At 36.7% G+C, this 15452-nt stretch overlaps 1 protein-coding gene across 1 annotated transcript in view; it reads right to left on the reverse strand.

The window, feature by feature from the left end:
- The window catches only part of SLC13A1 (solute carrier family 13 member 1), a 90669-nt gene that overhangs the window by 24475 nt on the left and 50742 nt on the right, over positions 1-15452 (reverse strand). The window contains exon 8 of the mRNA XM_008258262.4: positions 7560-7679. Within this exon, the coding sequence (XP_008256484.1) occupies positions 7560-7679 (120 nt within the window). The remainder of the gene's footprint in view (positions 1-7559; positions 7680-15452) is intronic.

The following is a 15452-nucleotide window of genomic DNA, read 5'->3' on the forward strand; positions in this document are numbered from 1 at the left end:
TCGTACTGCTTCCCCAGGCCATAGCAGAGAGCCGGATGAGAAGGAGAGCAGCTGGGACTCAAACCAGCATCCATATGGGATGCCAACACTGTGGGTGGTGGCTTTACCGGCTAAGCCACGGTGCCAGCCCCAAGAATGTTCTTTCCTTACTCTTTCTTTTTTCTTTCTTTCTTTCTTTCTTTCTTTCTTTCTTTCTTTCTTTCTTTCTTTCTTTCTTTCTTTCTTTCTTTTTCTTTCTTTCTTTCTGACAGAGTTAGACTGTGAGAGAGAGACACACACAGAAAAAGGTCTTCCTTCCGTTGGTTCACCGCACAAATGGCTGCTACAGCCAGAGCTACACCAATCTGAAGCCAGGAGCCGGGTGCTTCCTCCTGGTCTCCCATGTGGGTGCAGGACCCAAGGACCTGGGCCATCCTCTACTGCCTTCCCAGGCCACAGCAGAGAGCTGAACTGGAAGAGGAGCAATCAGGACTAGAACCCAGCTGGTGCTGCAGGCAGAGGATTAACCAAGTGATCCATGCATGTTCTTGTCATCTTTGTCAAAAGTTATTTGTCAAAAGTTATTAAATACTTATTCAAGAAGTTATGTGTGCATTTTCTTCTAGGCTTGCTATTCGATTCCAGTGGCCCATAAATCTGTTTTTAAAATGCCAAATCATGCTGTTTTATTTACTGCAGTTTTCTAATTTAAAGTCAAGCAGTTTACTACCTCCTTCTTTGTTCTTTTTGTGCAAGAATGCTTTGGCTATTCAGGATTTTTGTGGTTCCGCATAATTTTTAATACTGATCCTTTTATTTCTGTGAAAAAGGCCATTGGAAATTGATTGGAATTGCATTGAATCTGTAAATCACTTCAGGTAGCGGGACATTTTAGTGATACTGATTCTTCCAATCCGTGAACATGGATGTCTTTCCTTTTCCTCGTGTTCTCTTCGGTGCCGCAGTTTCCATTTAGTGTTCTTTTCCCTCTTTGGTTAAATTTATTCCTAGTGCTTTTTTTTTTTGTAGCTATTGGAAAATGAGATTGTTTTCTTGATTTATTTTTTCAGAGAATTTGCTCCTGCTGTATCACAATACCACTGATTTTTGCATGTTGACTTTGTATCCTGTCACTTCTCTGAACCCATAAATTACTTTTCATCATTTTCTGACTAAGTTTTTGGAGTTTTCTATCTGTTAACAGTAATAATTCGACTTCCTTCTGTCCAGTTTAGGAGTCGTTTATGCCTTTCTCTTGCCTAATTTCTCTGACTAGGATTTCTGGTACTCCATTAAATAAAGGGTTGAAGATGGGCATTCTTTTCTTGTTCTGGATCTTAGATTTTTCCTATTCAGTATGATGTTAGTTTTTGCCTTGCTATTTATGGGCCCTGTGTGGTAAATTCCACTATGCCTAATTTGGTCAGGGTTTTTTCTTTTTTCCGTAAAGGGACATCAGATTTTATCCAATATGTTTTCTACATATATTGTGATATACATGTGATTTTTGTGCTTCATTTTGTTGATGTGTTTCATGTTTATTTAATTATGTATGTTGAATCTTTCATTCATTCTGGGATGAATCACATTTGATCACGGTAAATAGTATTTTTTAAGATTAAAAATTATTTATTTAAGAGAGAGCACATGCTTCTAGATGCTCATTCACTTTTCAAATGCCTGTAATGGCTAGGGCTGAGCGCAGGCTGAAGTCAGGTGCTAGAAACTCAGTCCAGGTCTCCCACGTGGATAGCAGGAACTCATCTATGCGGGTCATGACCTAATTCTTCGCAGTGTGTGCAATAGTGGAAAATTAGAATTAGGAATGGAGCCAGTATTTGAAACCAGGCATCTAGGGATTACAAGTGGGCATCCCAGTCAGCATTTTAAATGCCAAGCTAAATGTCTGCCCCATGATTAATTCTTCAATATGCTGTTGGATTCAGTATTTTGCTGAGGATTTTTGTACCTATATCCATCAAGGATATTGTCCTGTAGCTTTTTATGTTGTGCCTTTGTCTGGTGTTGTTATTGAAGTAATGCCGGTGTTATAAAATGAGTTTGGAAGAACTCTTTGCTCTTCTATTTTTTGGAAAAATTTAAGGAGAATTGATGTTGATTCCTCCTTAAGTGTTTGGTAGAATTCATCAGCAAAGCCATCTGGTCCCAGACATTGCTGAAATGGGAGGTTTTTTGTTATTGACTAAATCCTGTGAATTTTTTTCCTCTATTGAGGTATTCTATTTCTTTATGATTCAATTATTGTTGGGTAAGATATATGTGTCTAGGAATTTGCCCATTTTTTTCTAGGCCATCAAATTTTTGCTTTATAATTGTCAATAATTTCTAACAATCATTTGTATTTCTGTGGTATTGGTTATAATGTTTCCCTTGTAATCTCTGATTTTACTCATTTGAATCATGCCTCTTTTTTCTTAGTCTGTTAATTTTAATTTCTCAAAGATCCAGTTCCCTGTTTCATTGTTTTTGGTGTGTGTTGGTTAATTTTCAATTTTATTTACTTATGCTCTGAATTTTATTATTTCTTTCCTTCTACTAATTTTGGGGTTGATTGTTCTTACTCTTCCAGTTCCTTGAGGAGCAGCAACAAGTTATTCATTTAACATCCTTACGATTTTTGTTGTAGGCATTCATTGTTGTTAGTAGTGTCTATCTATGTCCTGTAAGTTTTGGTAGCTTGTTTTTCCATTTTCATTCATTAAAGTCAATATTAAATTTCCTTCTTAATTTCTTCCTTTACCCATTGGTTGTTCAGAAGTAAGTTCTTGCATTTCTGTAGTTTTCCATTCTGCTGAGATATCTGTAGTCAGGCAAATTGGTGCCTTTTTTTTTTTTTTTTTTTTTTTTTTTTTTTTTTTTCTCATTCAGCTTTGAGAATCCTCTATTTTAACCTTGGAAAATTTTGATTATAATATATCTAGGGATAAATTTGATTGAGCTGAATCTGATTATTGACCTTCCTATACCTGGATAGTTGTATCTTTTTTAGGCTTGGATACTTTCCATTATTATCTCTTTGAATATGCTTTCTATTTCTATGATATTCTTAAATCCCTCTTGAGTCCCAATAACTAGTATATTTGGTCTTTTTGTGCTGCCCTAATATTCCTTAAACTTTCTTAATTCCTCTTGATTCATTTTTCTTTTTCCTTCTCTGACTATGCATTTTCAAACTGCCTGTCTTCAAACCCAATGATTGTTTCTTCTGTTTAATCTATTTGGCTATTGATGCCTTCCACTGCAATTTAACTTTTGCTTAGTGCAGTATTCAGTTGGTGGATTTCTGTTCAGTTCTTAAAATTGCTTCCATTTGTCAAATCTATTATAATATTAAGTCATTTCTCTATATCCATTTGAAGTTATTCAAATTTCCTAGCAATAACTATTTTAAATTCTGCATTTGAGCAGCTGAAAAGCCACTTTCTAGGTGGTTGGTTTCTGTACTTGTTTCTGCTTGTTGAGTGAAGTGATGTTTCCCTGAAAGTTCTTAATGCTTGAAGGCATGTATAGTCACCCGTGTATTGAAGGATCAGCTATTCTCTTCTGTTCTTTGTTGTTCATCTTAATCTGTGGGTGTCCTTCCAAAAATTATACTCATCTCACTTATTTTCTCTAAGCCTGTGAGCACTCCTGCTATTTCAGCACAAGACTGTCCTCCAAGTAGACATTTGCTGCAAGCCCACTATTGGTTTGCTGTCACTCTTTCACTCCTAGAGGATATCACATGCTGATTCTTGCATCAAATTCATTCATAGTTCGTGTGTTGCTTAAAATGAACTGGAGAATGATTTATGAATGATTCCTACAAGCCGCTTCCTGGGGATTAGATATATGTGCTACTGAGAAGGATGCATAGCCCAAGGCTAGTATAACCAACTGGCTAGTATGTAAATATGATCAAGTGGAGCCACAAGACTCCATTTGGCACTGAGGCAGGTTCACAGTCTCCATCCACAGGTAATAGCCTAGGGGTGGTGACCAGTAGGATCTTCTCAAGGTTGGGTTTTATTATCTCAGAACTGCATTCTAAGGCACTGTTCTTTGGTTCTGTCTTGTCTACCCAAGTTTGGGATGGGGATAATAAGGGCAACTTTTTCTCTGCCCCATTGGGTAGTAAATGAGGTCACATTTGAGTATCACGGTCATCAGATCCTATATAATCTTGTAGGTACATATCAGGCCCATGTGAAGCAGGCAGTGACATATGCCAAAACAAATCCATACCACCAGTGTCCAGATTTCTATCTGACACTGCAGCAAGTCTAGATCACCTGTCCAGAGACGTTGACCTAGGGACTGGGACAATTAGGATCTGTGCAGTGTTGAGTTTATAGACTATCACTGAGTCTCAAGATTCAGCTTTGTTGTTCTTGCTGTCTCCCCAAGGTTGGAAGAAGGGAGTTAAAGGTAGCTCTTTGTTTGCCAGACTGGAATTAAGTTGGGTCACATCTGGGTGTCAGAGTAACCAGGCATTGTGCAATCTCATGGGTGTACATCTGACCCACATGAGGCTGGAAGTGATATACACTGAAATGATAATGTCCTACTGGGACACAGGTCTCCTCCTGCTGCGGAGAAACTCACATAAGCTGTGTCTGTGAACACTAGTTTGGGGTAAAGACATTTGAGCTTTATCTCATGCTAGCTATAATAGCAGTAGGACTGGCTCCAAACTTCAAGGCAAGATCATAAGCTCCCTTTCCTGCCTCACTCCCAGGGGTAAAGTCTTGCTCCATTGTCTGCTGTATTTTGGGGGTATGGTTTTGGATGCCTCCCTGAGCATCATGGCAAAGGAGAATTAAGCCTCAGTCTGCAGGTATGAGCCTGATGCAGTGACCATGGTGCCCTCTCTGGTACTGTTTTTAATCATGGTGGGCCTGAAACTCTGTTTTAAGTCTGAGGTCAGGATCTAATTCCCTCTCCCTCTTCCAAGAAAGAGGTAAGGCCTCTCTTTCACTATGTTCCACTTCTTAGAGCTGTGAAAGGGGAGGTATGGGAAACTCTTTCATTCTTGTTTTCTTCCATTCAATTGCTTTTTATTATATTAAGCCAAGCACTGTGGTATGTCACCTGGCTTCCTTGGCTTTTGTGAAGAAGACTTGGTACATTGAATTACTGTTCATATTGGTGTCTGATTAGGAAGACAATCCCTGGAACAGCTTAAGTAATTGGTCTTCCTCTGTTTCCAAATTCCCTTTATTATGAAGCTATACATTACATACATTCATAATAATTCTCATGCATGCATCTTGCTACTGAACGTAATTAGATATATGTTTTTGGATTTATGATCAAGGCATAAATATTTTTAGTTTAAATTACATTACTGTCTAGTGCTAGTCTTGAAGTTTTACCCATTGTCAAAACATTAATACTGCTATCTATTACAAGAAACTAATCTATGATCCACCTTGAAATATACCTTTAGAAAAAGATATGAAAAGAGTATCTTTAGAAATTATTTTCCATCTATGAAAATGAATATGTTCTTTGTCATTTTGGTGGTAGAGAATAAATAGTTAAAGCCAAATTGGCTTTGCTTGGAATGGGGGTTAATGCCTTCACGAAGGAACTGATGAAGCATATGACAATGTATCAACCTCTCCGCTTAAATAAGTTCAGTGGTACTGATAGATGAGCTTCTCTTTCCAAGTATGTTGGGGTCATTTATAATGGGTGAGTTAACTATGTTAACAGTCAACACACTAATCAAAATGTGTGGTAGCCTGCCAGTGGAATGGCTGATGATTTCTGCTTGTCGATCTAAAACCTCTCGAGGTAAACTCCCTGGCAGACTAAAAAGGACACACAAAAAAATTAAGCTGGAGCATGGAGCTGTGCCATGTCTAACCAACAGTGGACAACAGGAGGATTGTTTAAGCATGCCGTTGATCATGATTTATGGACTTGGCCTAACAGGTACTTCACAGTATCCTTTTCCTCATAGAGAATGCATTTAGAAAGCTACCCTTTATGTCTTCTTTCTCCTTTTTAGGTGGTAGGGCATTTTAAAATAATGAAAGTGGTTACCCATGTTTTTTATAAAGTCATTATATGCAGCAACAAAGAGTGAAAACAAATGTGGGCCTGTACTGGATACTTTCCCCATTGACTTGGGATTGCTATCCTTTCTACTCTGCATTGCAGCCCGAACAGTTGAACTGACCCCCAAAAGCTTGGGCTTCCTGGGAGGGAGCCTTAGTATGCAGTTGGCCTCTCCACACTGATGCCCACCTGCTGAAGTCAGTGACATTCCACACATTTGTTTCAGCAGGAGGTGCCACATGCTGCTCTCACAATCTGGATAGAATTTTTTTTTTTTAATCGTCAGAATCATCTTCCCAGTACTAACAGAATTGTGACAATTCTGGAGAAAAACCAGGAAGAGGAATCAAAATGGAGAAATGTCAGTTCTTATGTTATTTGGCTTGGAAAATGTGGGCACAGGCATGAAACCGCATCTAACCATAGGTAGTGTTTGTTTTTCAAAGGAAGTATAAATAGCTGACTTCACTCTTCCAGGCATGGTAGGTAACATGCTGTTTTACTCAGAGGTCCTTGAAATTATTTAAACAAACCCTATAAAAATGAATTTGAATTGCTTCATTTTTTTCAGGGAAAAAGATTCTCAAGGTTTGCTATATTGCTATTTCCTCTTTATTTTTGGAGTATTGTTAAATGCATTGAATTTATAATGTTGCATTTTAGATTTTATTGAGGATCCCTTTGTAATTTTCAGTGCTGGTAGTCATCTAAATCATGTAACTCATTGGGACTTACAAAATACCAGCTTCACTTTCAGACAAGGTACTCTGCTGAAATTCTCTTGATTATGTGCATTTGACATTTCAGTGACATCAGGAGTACTTTATTGATCAGCATCTCCTACCTCCACTTCTAAGCATTCAACTTGGGCCTATCCATGTTAGAAGTGATCTTACTGAGCTTCTGAATCAATTCTGTCATTTTATAGTTGAAGGCACTGAGAGATTGAGTGAGGACTTGGAAAGCTACAATTTTATACCTGGTGTCTTGATTCCTAATCCAGTATTCTTTCCACAGAGAATATTCTCAGATCTTTATTATGTTTCATAGTTTGAAATTGCTATCAGTCTTGGTGTTAGCATGAAACAGGAAGTATTACAGTTAAAAGTAATCCAATAACCCAAATTATAGTTACAGTTAAAAGTAATCCAATAACCCAAGGAAGTCCCCCATTAAACCAAGTGCAGTAGCAAAAGCTTTTAAAATTCTACTCTAGCAAGATAACCTTGGTCCTCATCACAATGTGCTTCTTATGCCCTTCTGGTCTCTTTATACCTCACTGGCTTGGGATTCAAAGGATGCCTTGATGTATTTGCTTTCTACAGATCTCTACCATAAAAGTTATTTGAATGAGATTCTAGCTTATCTTTAAAATACATATTTGTATGTATCCTTTTATGGATAAGAAAAATGCTGAAATGCAACATGCACAACATACATGAAAAACACTGGATAAGGAACTAAGAACCTGGAACCTAGACAACATTATTAACACATTTGTATGGAATGCTTACTTGAATCCTAGGAAAAGCCACTGGAGCCAGACCCAGGTCAACAGTAGAATTATAATGGCAGCCGGGAAGGAAAACACAAACCATGATCCAAAGTTGAGGCAATGACATCCAGGGTAGCGTCTGTGAAAATATGAGTAAGTGTTCAGGGAAGGAGCAACAATCTCTGCATGAACATTGGGAAGCAGCATTCCACTTGTGCGTGTGTGTGTGTGTGTGTGTGTGTGTTCTGCTGGCCAACAAGAAAGACCTTCTTTATCATTAAGTAAAGTAGTTAGTTTTACTCCTTGTCTCCATCTTGATTCTGTAACTACATAATTATTCCTCCATCCCACATAAGCAAGACTGGGCTTGTTGTGATTTTTGTTTCCTTTATTCAGTCTCTAAAGAAGTGGTTGTGAAAAAACCTGCATACTAACTGATATTCTGATCTTCATTAAATGGAAAAGTGAGAACTGTGTGTTTAGTGTTACTACGCAAATCATCCCTGTATGAGAGAGGAAAGATAAACAGGCAGGCCTGCAGACAGGGACTCAATGTTACCATTTCACATTAGAAGTTGGCATCACTGGCCGCTAGGAAAGGACTCTGATCTAGCCCGTATTTTCTCTCATCTCTGTTTTTCCCTTTGTTTCTTCTGTCCCAAAGCACCGCAACCATCTAATGGATACACCATAAGCCTTTCTTCTTTTAATTAGTCAATGCTTTGGGTCTCAGTAAATGTAATAATCTCTCCAGGATCAGAATAAGAAAAACTTCTGTAGGGCTGGTGTTTGATGTAGTGATAAAAATGTCAGTTGGGATGTCTGCATCTAATATGGGGATGCCTGAGTTGGAGTTCTGCCTCTGCTTTTGATACAGTCTCCTGCTAAGGTACACCCAGAAGGCAGCAGGTAGTGGTTCAAGCACTGGGGTCCATGTTACTCATGTGGGGGACCTGGATTGAGTATTGGGCTACTGGCTTCAGCCTGGCCCAGACCTGGCTGTTGTAGGCATTTAGGGAGCAAACCACCAGATGGAAGATCACTCTCTATCTCTCTGGTCTGACTCTCTGTCTCTGTTTACCTTTCAGATAAAGAAAAAGAAAATAAATAATAAAAAAAAAACTTTCAAAAGTCCTTTGGAAAAATATCAACTCTATTTCTCAATTTTTGAGAATTATTTTCAACTTTTTAAACTCATTTAAAAACCAAATAGCAACAAGAAAATATGATCAGATACAAGCACATCTTCTTTGGTAACCTTGCACTCAATGTTCTAAAATGTAGTATAAATAACAAATAAATTATTATGTAATCATCCATTTTATAACTGGAAAAACAATATATCTTAAACTTTTTTCTAGAGGTAGTAACACAAAGGGTTGGAAATCTGAAAAATACAGAAATACTGAATATATTTGTAATATTTTGTATCACAAAATACATAAAACTTTATGGAAACAGTTTCATTTTTGCTCTGTTTAAATCATACGTGGTATTTTGTTAATTCAAAAGGTAATGGAAATAAGTGTTTGTAGCAAATGTATGTACTTTACAGAGTTCCTTCTTCTATTTATACATGTTTCCTAACTGATATAAAGAACTAAAAAGAATAATGCTTTTCAAAACTCTAGATTTCTAATGTTTTCTACAATTTTCACTGAACCCCCCCCCCCCCCAAAAAAAAGATATTGATCTCCCTGGGCCCTAGAGCTATTGTTGTTAGTGATTTGAATTTTTTATCTATCCTGAAGGGATCCAAAGATTAGCTAATATATTTATAAAATTAGAGTTGGCAAATTATGGTAAGAAATGTTTTAATACATTCATGAAACTCTTGAAAATTGCCCATTTTGGACAGAATATTTGTTGTCTCCAACTAGAAAACACAAGGAGGTGGAAAAGGTTTAATTTGGGTTCCCATCAATTTGTGGGATTGTTGGGATGATGAACATTATTCTATGCTGCCTAAAGACACTTAGAAATGCTATTTGGAACAGGATCAGTGCATGTCGCCAAGCCTAACTTCCATTTTCACCATCTGCAGCTCATACCACCTTATTTTCCCCACCCACTGGAAATAATCCTACAAAATTAGTTTGCCTGAAGTGGGGCTTTTCAGAATTTTTGCCTGGAGGAAGAGGTCTTTAATTGATTAATTGATGGAAAAATTAATTAGGTTACTGCCACCCACTTGGGAGAACTGTATTGAGTTACTTGATGCCTGCTTCAACCTAGCCTAAGTCTCCCTGGCTGTTGCAGGCATTTGGGGAGTGAACAAGTAGATGGAAAATCCCTTTTCCTCTGACTCTTCCTCTCCCCCTCTCTCTTTCTTTCCCACTGCTCTCTCGCTCTCTCTCTCTCTCTCTCTCTCTTTCAAATAAATAAATAAATAAAGCATTTAAGGAAAGAATTAGAGAGAAACTGGCAATGTATTTGAGGACACTGAGTATTAGACATCAGGCAGAGAGGTAGGAATGAGAAGATGAACTAAACACAGTTAATTCCAAAAAATCCTGTGAGGAAACACAATATTTCCACTGTATATAAGAAGAAACTGAGTCTCAGGGCTTACGGTGTGTTTCTCAAGTTCATAAATTGAGTAGCCAGGCTGAACTTATAACCCAGCAGGAATCTGGATATAAAACAACATCTTTCATTAAAATACTGTATCCTCAGCTCTGGTTCCTGGGTAAAAATAGAAAATTCCACATATACTGAGAAAATCTATAAGCTGGAGTATAAACTTTATGTTTTAACGACATTTTAAAACAACTGCATAGATGATTGTATATAACATAGAGACATGCTTTGATCCAAAGCACATGTGTGCTTTAATGTTGATACTTAGAAAGATAACATTGTGATTGTACTTTTATAGTCAGCTACAAAATAAGGAATAACTTTAACACTGAAGAAATATCTAGAAATAGCTTTAAAAGAATGGGTACAGTCATGGAAATTTGCAAACTTGTAATGGATTTGGCCATTAGGACTCACAATAAGCTAGTGTCCACACTGATTATTGTCCTTTTCATTAAAAGCTGTTTTGATTACTTCTGAGGCAAAGCCACTTTTCAGCTTCATATTTGTGTACTTCCAGGGATTTCTTTTCAAAATATTATTAGCTGCTTGTTATTCATGAACTAGGCTTAGATTTCTAACAGCAATAGCAAAAATAGAAGTGGTGGCAATAACAAAGCTAGCATTAATGACAAGTTACTCTGTTCCAGGCTTGCGGCTAGAGGCCCACAAACATCATGCCATCTAATCCTTACAATAATGGTAGAAGGTCTAATATTGTCTTCATTTTTCAAATGAGGAAATTGGTGTTCACAGAAGCTAAGATAATAAGTAGAAGGTTTAAAATCTGAATCAAGATCTGAATCCAAGCTCCATAATGTCCAAATTTCTTCTATGGTATTTGTGAGAGAAATTATTTCTAAGAAACATATAGTGTTCAGTTCTGCAGGTGATCATGGTAACTTTCGAAGCTAGTTATTGCTAGCAATTGATATACATCTGTTCTGGTTAATAACCAAAGAAGAGAGGCTAGAGAGATGGACTTCGAATTTAGGGTAATTACGAACACTTCTCTTTTTGAATCCTGTTTCCAAACCTACAGAACGATAATCGCCCCCTCCATTGATGGTTTTATTTTCTGTGTTTCAGGTACACAATGGTCAACAGATGTCCAAAAATATTAAAATATCTCAAAATATATTTTAAGATATTTTAAAAGATATCTTTAAGAAAATTCAAAGAATGAATTCGCATACATTTTATTACTTTATAAAAGTATATTGTTATGATTATGCTGTTTCATTATTCATTATTAGTACTGTGCTTAATTTATTAATTAAATGTTACCAATGATATGTATGTGTAAAAAAGTTATAGTATATTCAAGTTTATACTATCCAAGGCTTCGGCCTCCAGTTGGGGTCTTCAAACACATCCCCTATGGATATGGGGGGGGCTACAATAGTTATTTAACACATAACTAGTAACATTGAGTGGAGTGTGCTAATCATTGATAATGCAATTTTCTTTCAAGTTGCTTTCTATACCCTGCATTAAGCTTACAAACTGAATACTGTGCTTTAATAATCAGAAAGTTATTGTTTACTTTTGATAATCTTCATTCTTTATCCAGTGAATCTTTTGTGTGTGGATTTCAATAATAGCTATTGTGTTTGTTAGATGTTATTGATGAATCAAAACTACTCTATAATAAAAGATAATTGTCCTCAATAATGTTTCCCTACATGAATTTATTGTGATGTCAAAAGATTATTTAGATGACTCCTAAGAACAATTAGCACTTCATGTATACTTTGGCACAGTTCCTCTAAATTGATGTTTACTGATCATCTCCTTGTGTCCCTTGTGGGCTAAAATAGTAAGCTACTGATTCACTCAATCTTTACAAGCTTACAGTCAGTAAAGATGGTAGTTGTGTTTTGTCAGAAGACAAATTAATAAATTAATAATAAAGTGTTAACATAGGATATGTTAAGAGAAGAGGGAATGGTAGTTAAGAAATAACTTCACAAAGTTCCAAATGATGTATTCACAAAATGGAGCAAGATGTTGATAAGAACTGGCTGCTTTTTCAAGAACAAGAGTAGGAAATAATGAGTTAATTATAGGGTGCTGTTTACTAAACATAGTATAAGTAGACAATAAGGTAGCTCCTGGAAGAGCTTTTCAGTAGAGCAAAATGGTCAGGTAGAGAAAACTGAGCAACTGTAGCTTCCTTAAAGAATAGTAAATAAAAACCTAACAAATCTGTAGGATTGCAACAGGAGGTGCAATCTTTCTAGAAAGTCCTATTCCAAGGACTTCTCAAGGTTAATGCTGAATTAATCACAAAGAATTATAATATTTTTCAGAATCTATGTACCATATATTTCATATTATAAGATCAAGAACACAAGAAATATTGTATACTTTGTTATTTTAGGTAATTAGCTCAGACTTTTTGGTGTTATTCTGAAATTCCACCTTCCAAGCCAAACATCGTCAGCTCATGAGATTGACAACAAGGAAATGGGTTAGTCTAAGTGCCTCATAACCAACTCTGCAACCATTTCAAACAATACTTATTATGTGTACATATTTCTATATTTTAAATATCTATTTATTTACTAGGGAGGGAGAGAGAGCGTGGAGAGAGAGAGACAGAGAGAGACAGAGACAGAGAGAGACAGAGCACTTTCACCTGCTGGTTTACTCCCCAAATGCCCATAATCAGTCCAAGACCAAAGTGGCAACTGAGAATTAAATCTTAGTCTCCCACCTAAGTGGCAGGGACTCAGTAACTTGAGTAATCACCTGCTTCCTCCTAGGATATGCATAAGTAGGAAGCTGGACTCAGAACCCAGACGCTGGGTGTCCTAACTGGCAGCTTCACCTCTAGATCAAACACCTGTCACAATGTTTATATTTTAAGAAAAAAAATGCAGCAAGAGAATGTGAATACTCATGTAGTCCTCATGTGTTACAGCAGAAAACCTACTCCTTCAAAGAATTTGCCCACATGGCCCCCATGTTGTGCCTGCAGATCTGTGAGGCAATGAGATTACAGAATGGCTCTGGCCACCTGCCTTCTCCTTGCATCTGAGTAGTAACCACACCTTAAGCTTGCTCAGTTTCATCTGTAAAATGAGGGAGCTAGACCCAGGGTCTGAAATTCCTGTGTCTTCACTCGTTCTCTGTCTCTCCTGTTACCATCGAGAAAGACAGGTCCTTCTTTTTTTCAAGACCAAACATTTCCAGCATTGCTTCTAATGCCATTGCATTTCCACCCAAATCTTTGCTTTCATCAATACTCTAGTTTTTTCTCACACCCTCACACTGTTTGTACAGTCTCTTTCTCTCCAGTGTTAAACCAAAATGACACCTCATTCTTGTTCTTTTCTTATTGTGTTGAATATGAAAAAACCAAACTTGATGCCTTCCCCTTCCTACGCCTTAACTCTTCTTTGAATTCTGCCCCACCTTCTTCCCTGCCACCAAACCTGCCCTCTTGGAGAACATGAATGACAGCCAAATGCTTTTTATCAGCCATCACCTACGGACTCTCTTCCATCACACAGCCCCCATTCTGAAAAGGCTCTCCTTTGGCTTTCAAAGCCACATCCTCCTTATTCTCCTCCTATCATTTTCCTTCTTGTCACTGTTTGCTAAGCTTGTATCTATCCCAAGGTTTGAAACATGTGACTACATATATACTCAAGAATTTAACTTTCATTTTTATATATGTACATGATAGCCCTCCAATTTATAACTACCTCAAAAACATTTGTAACCCCTTGCTGAAAATCTCCTTGTAGATAGATTCTGAAGGCCATGTCCAAATATCCTGAATCAAATTTATTAATTTCTTCAGTGAACCTGCCCTCTCCTTGTCTTCTCTCGAAGTTCAGGGCATCATTTTCTATCTAATCATATGCACAAACATCTTACACCTTCTCTTCAGACCTAATTGCTCATGCAAGACCTCCTGACCATGAAGAATCTTGAGTCTAAGTCTTCCTATCACTTCAAAACTAGTTTAGTTCTTTCTTTCCTGGTATTTTGAGCACTTTGATGAGATTCCTAATTGATCTGCTGTCTCCAGTCTTCATGTAATGCCAATCAGTCTGCAGACTGCTATTCTAAACTCTGCAAAATATGGGAAGACTACCCCACTCCCTCCCTAGAAAAACTGTTACAGATTTTTGGTATAACGATTTTGTAAATTGTTTACACTCATTTTGTCCAAAAGTGTTGCATGTGCCTCTTCTAGGATTGTTCCACATTGTGTGGACAATTTTCTCTAGTGATCAAGAGTTGTAGCACAAGCTACATCCTTCTTTTTGTTTCTGAGGAGGTAACTTTCTGAGGAGGCAGCCTTTGTTGTCTGATATTAGTTTAGTGCTCAGTGCACTAAACTGAAACTTAACTTTCTCAACTATAGTAGCAATAATAATCAACATTTACTGACCACATGCTCTGTGATATGTAGTATTCTAACTGCTATTTATTGTATATAAAACTCAAAACAGTCAGGAGAGAGAGAGAGAAATAATATTTTCTGGAAAGGTAGCAAACTTGGAGAACTTATGTAGTTTGTCCAAAGTTATACCACTGTTGAATAAAAGAGCTGAGATTTGAACACAGATATATCTATAAGATACCTCTGCAGCAAGGATCTCTAGAATATGTGCACTCTATAATGAATGTAAATTATCTAGCAAGGACTTATTTACCTTCTCCTATGTGTCAAAAAGTAAATGTTATTTTTAAAACATTTTTATTAGTTTTCACATTTGTATGCTTTGTCTACACTATAAGCTGAAATATTCTTCCTGGCAGGTTTTATTCTTTGTGTTCTCCAATAGAATTCTAAGCAATAGATTGAACATTTGTTAGTCTTCTAGAAACATTTATTGATTCAGTGACTGAAGAGGTCTGCTTTTACTAACACTGAATAAGTTTTAGGTTTCTTAGATGTCATTGTTCTTTTATGTGTGTTGAAAAGAGATGAAAACAAAACATGCTTTATGCACATATATATTTTATATAGAGACAATATATATAAATGTATTATATCTATCATCTATTAATATTAAGCTTCAAAATATATTCTTCAGTCTCTTCCTACAAAAGTATATTTGTAAGATGACATCTTTCTCTAAATGTCAATGATAGAAAGACATGGACATTCAGATTTCATGAATACTTTAGAACTGAGAGTGACCCAAAACAAAACTGTACAAAATAGCATTAGTATCACTCAAAATGATGGCAAGCAGTGTCAAAAGAAGAAGCTGGCTTTGTATATAAAGTGCAATTTATCTCTAGCTCCAAACACCTGCACAAATGATATAATTTTCTTAGCAGTTTTCAGCTCTTAGAAAATTTTCCA

This window comes from Oryctolagus cuniculus, chromosome 3, assembly GCF_964237555.1.
Source record: "Oryctolagus cuniculus chromosome 3, mOryCun1.1, whole genome shotgun sequence".
Taxonomy (NCBI): Eukaryota; Metazoa; Chordata; class Mammalia; order Lagomorpha; family Leporidae; genus Oryctolagus; species Oryctolagus cuniculus.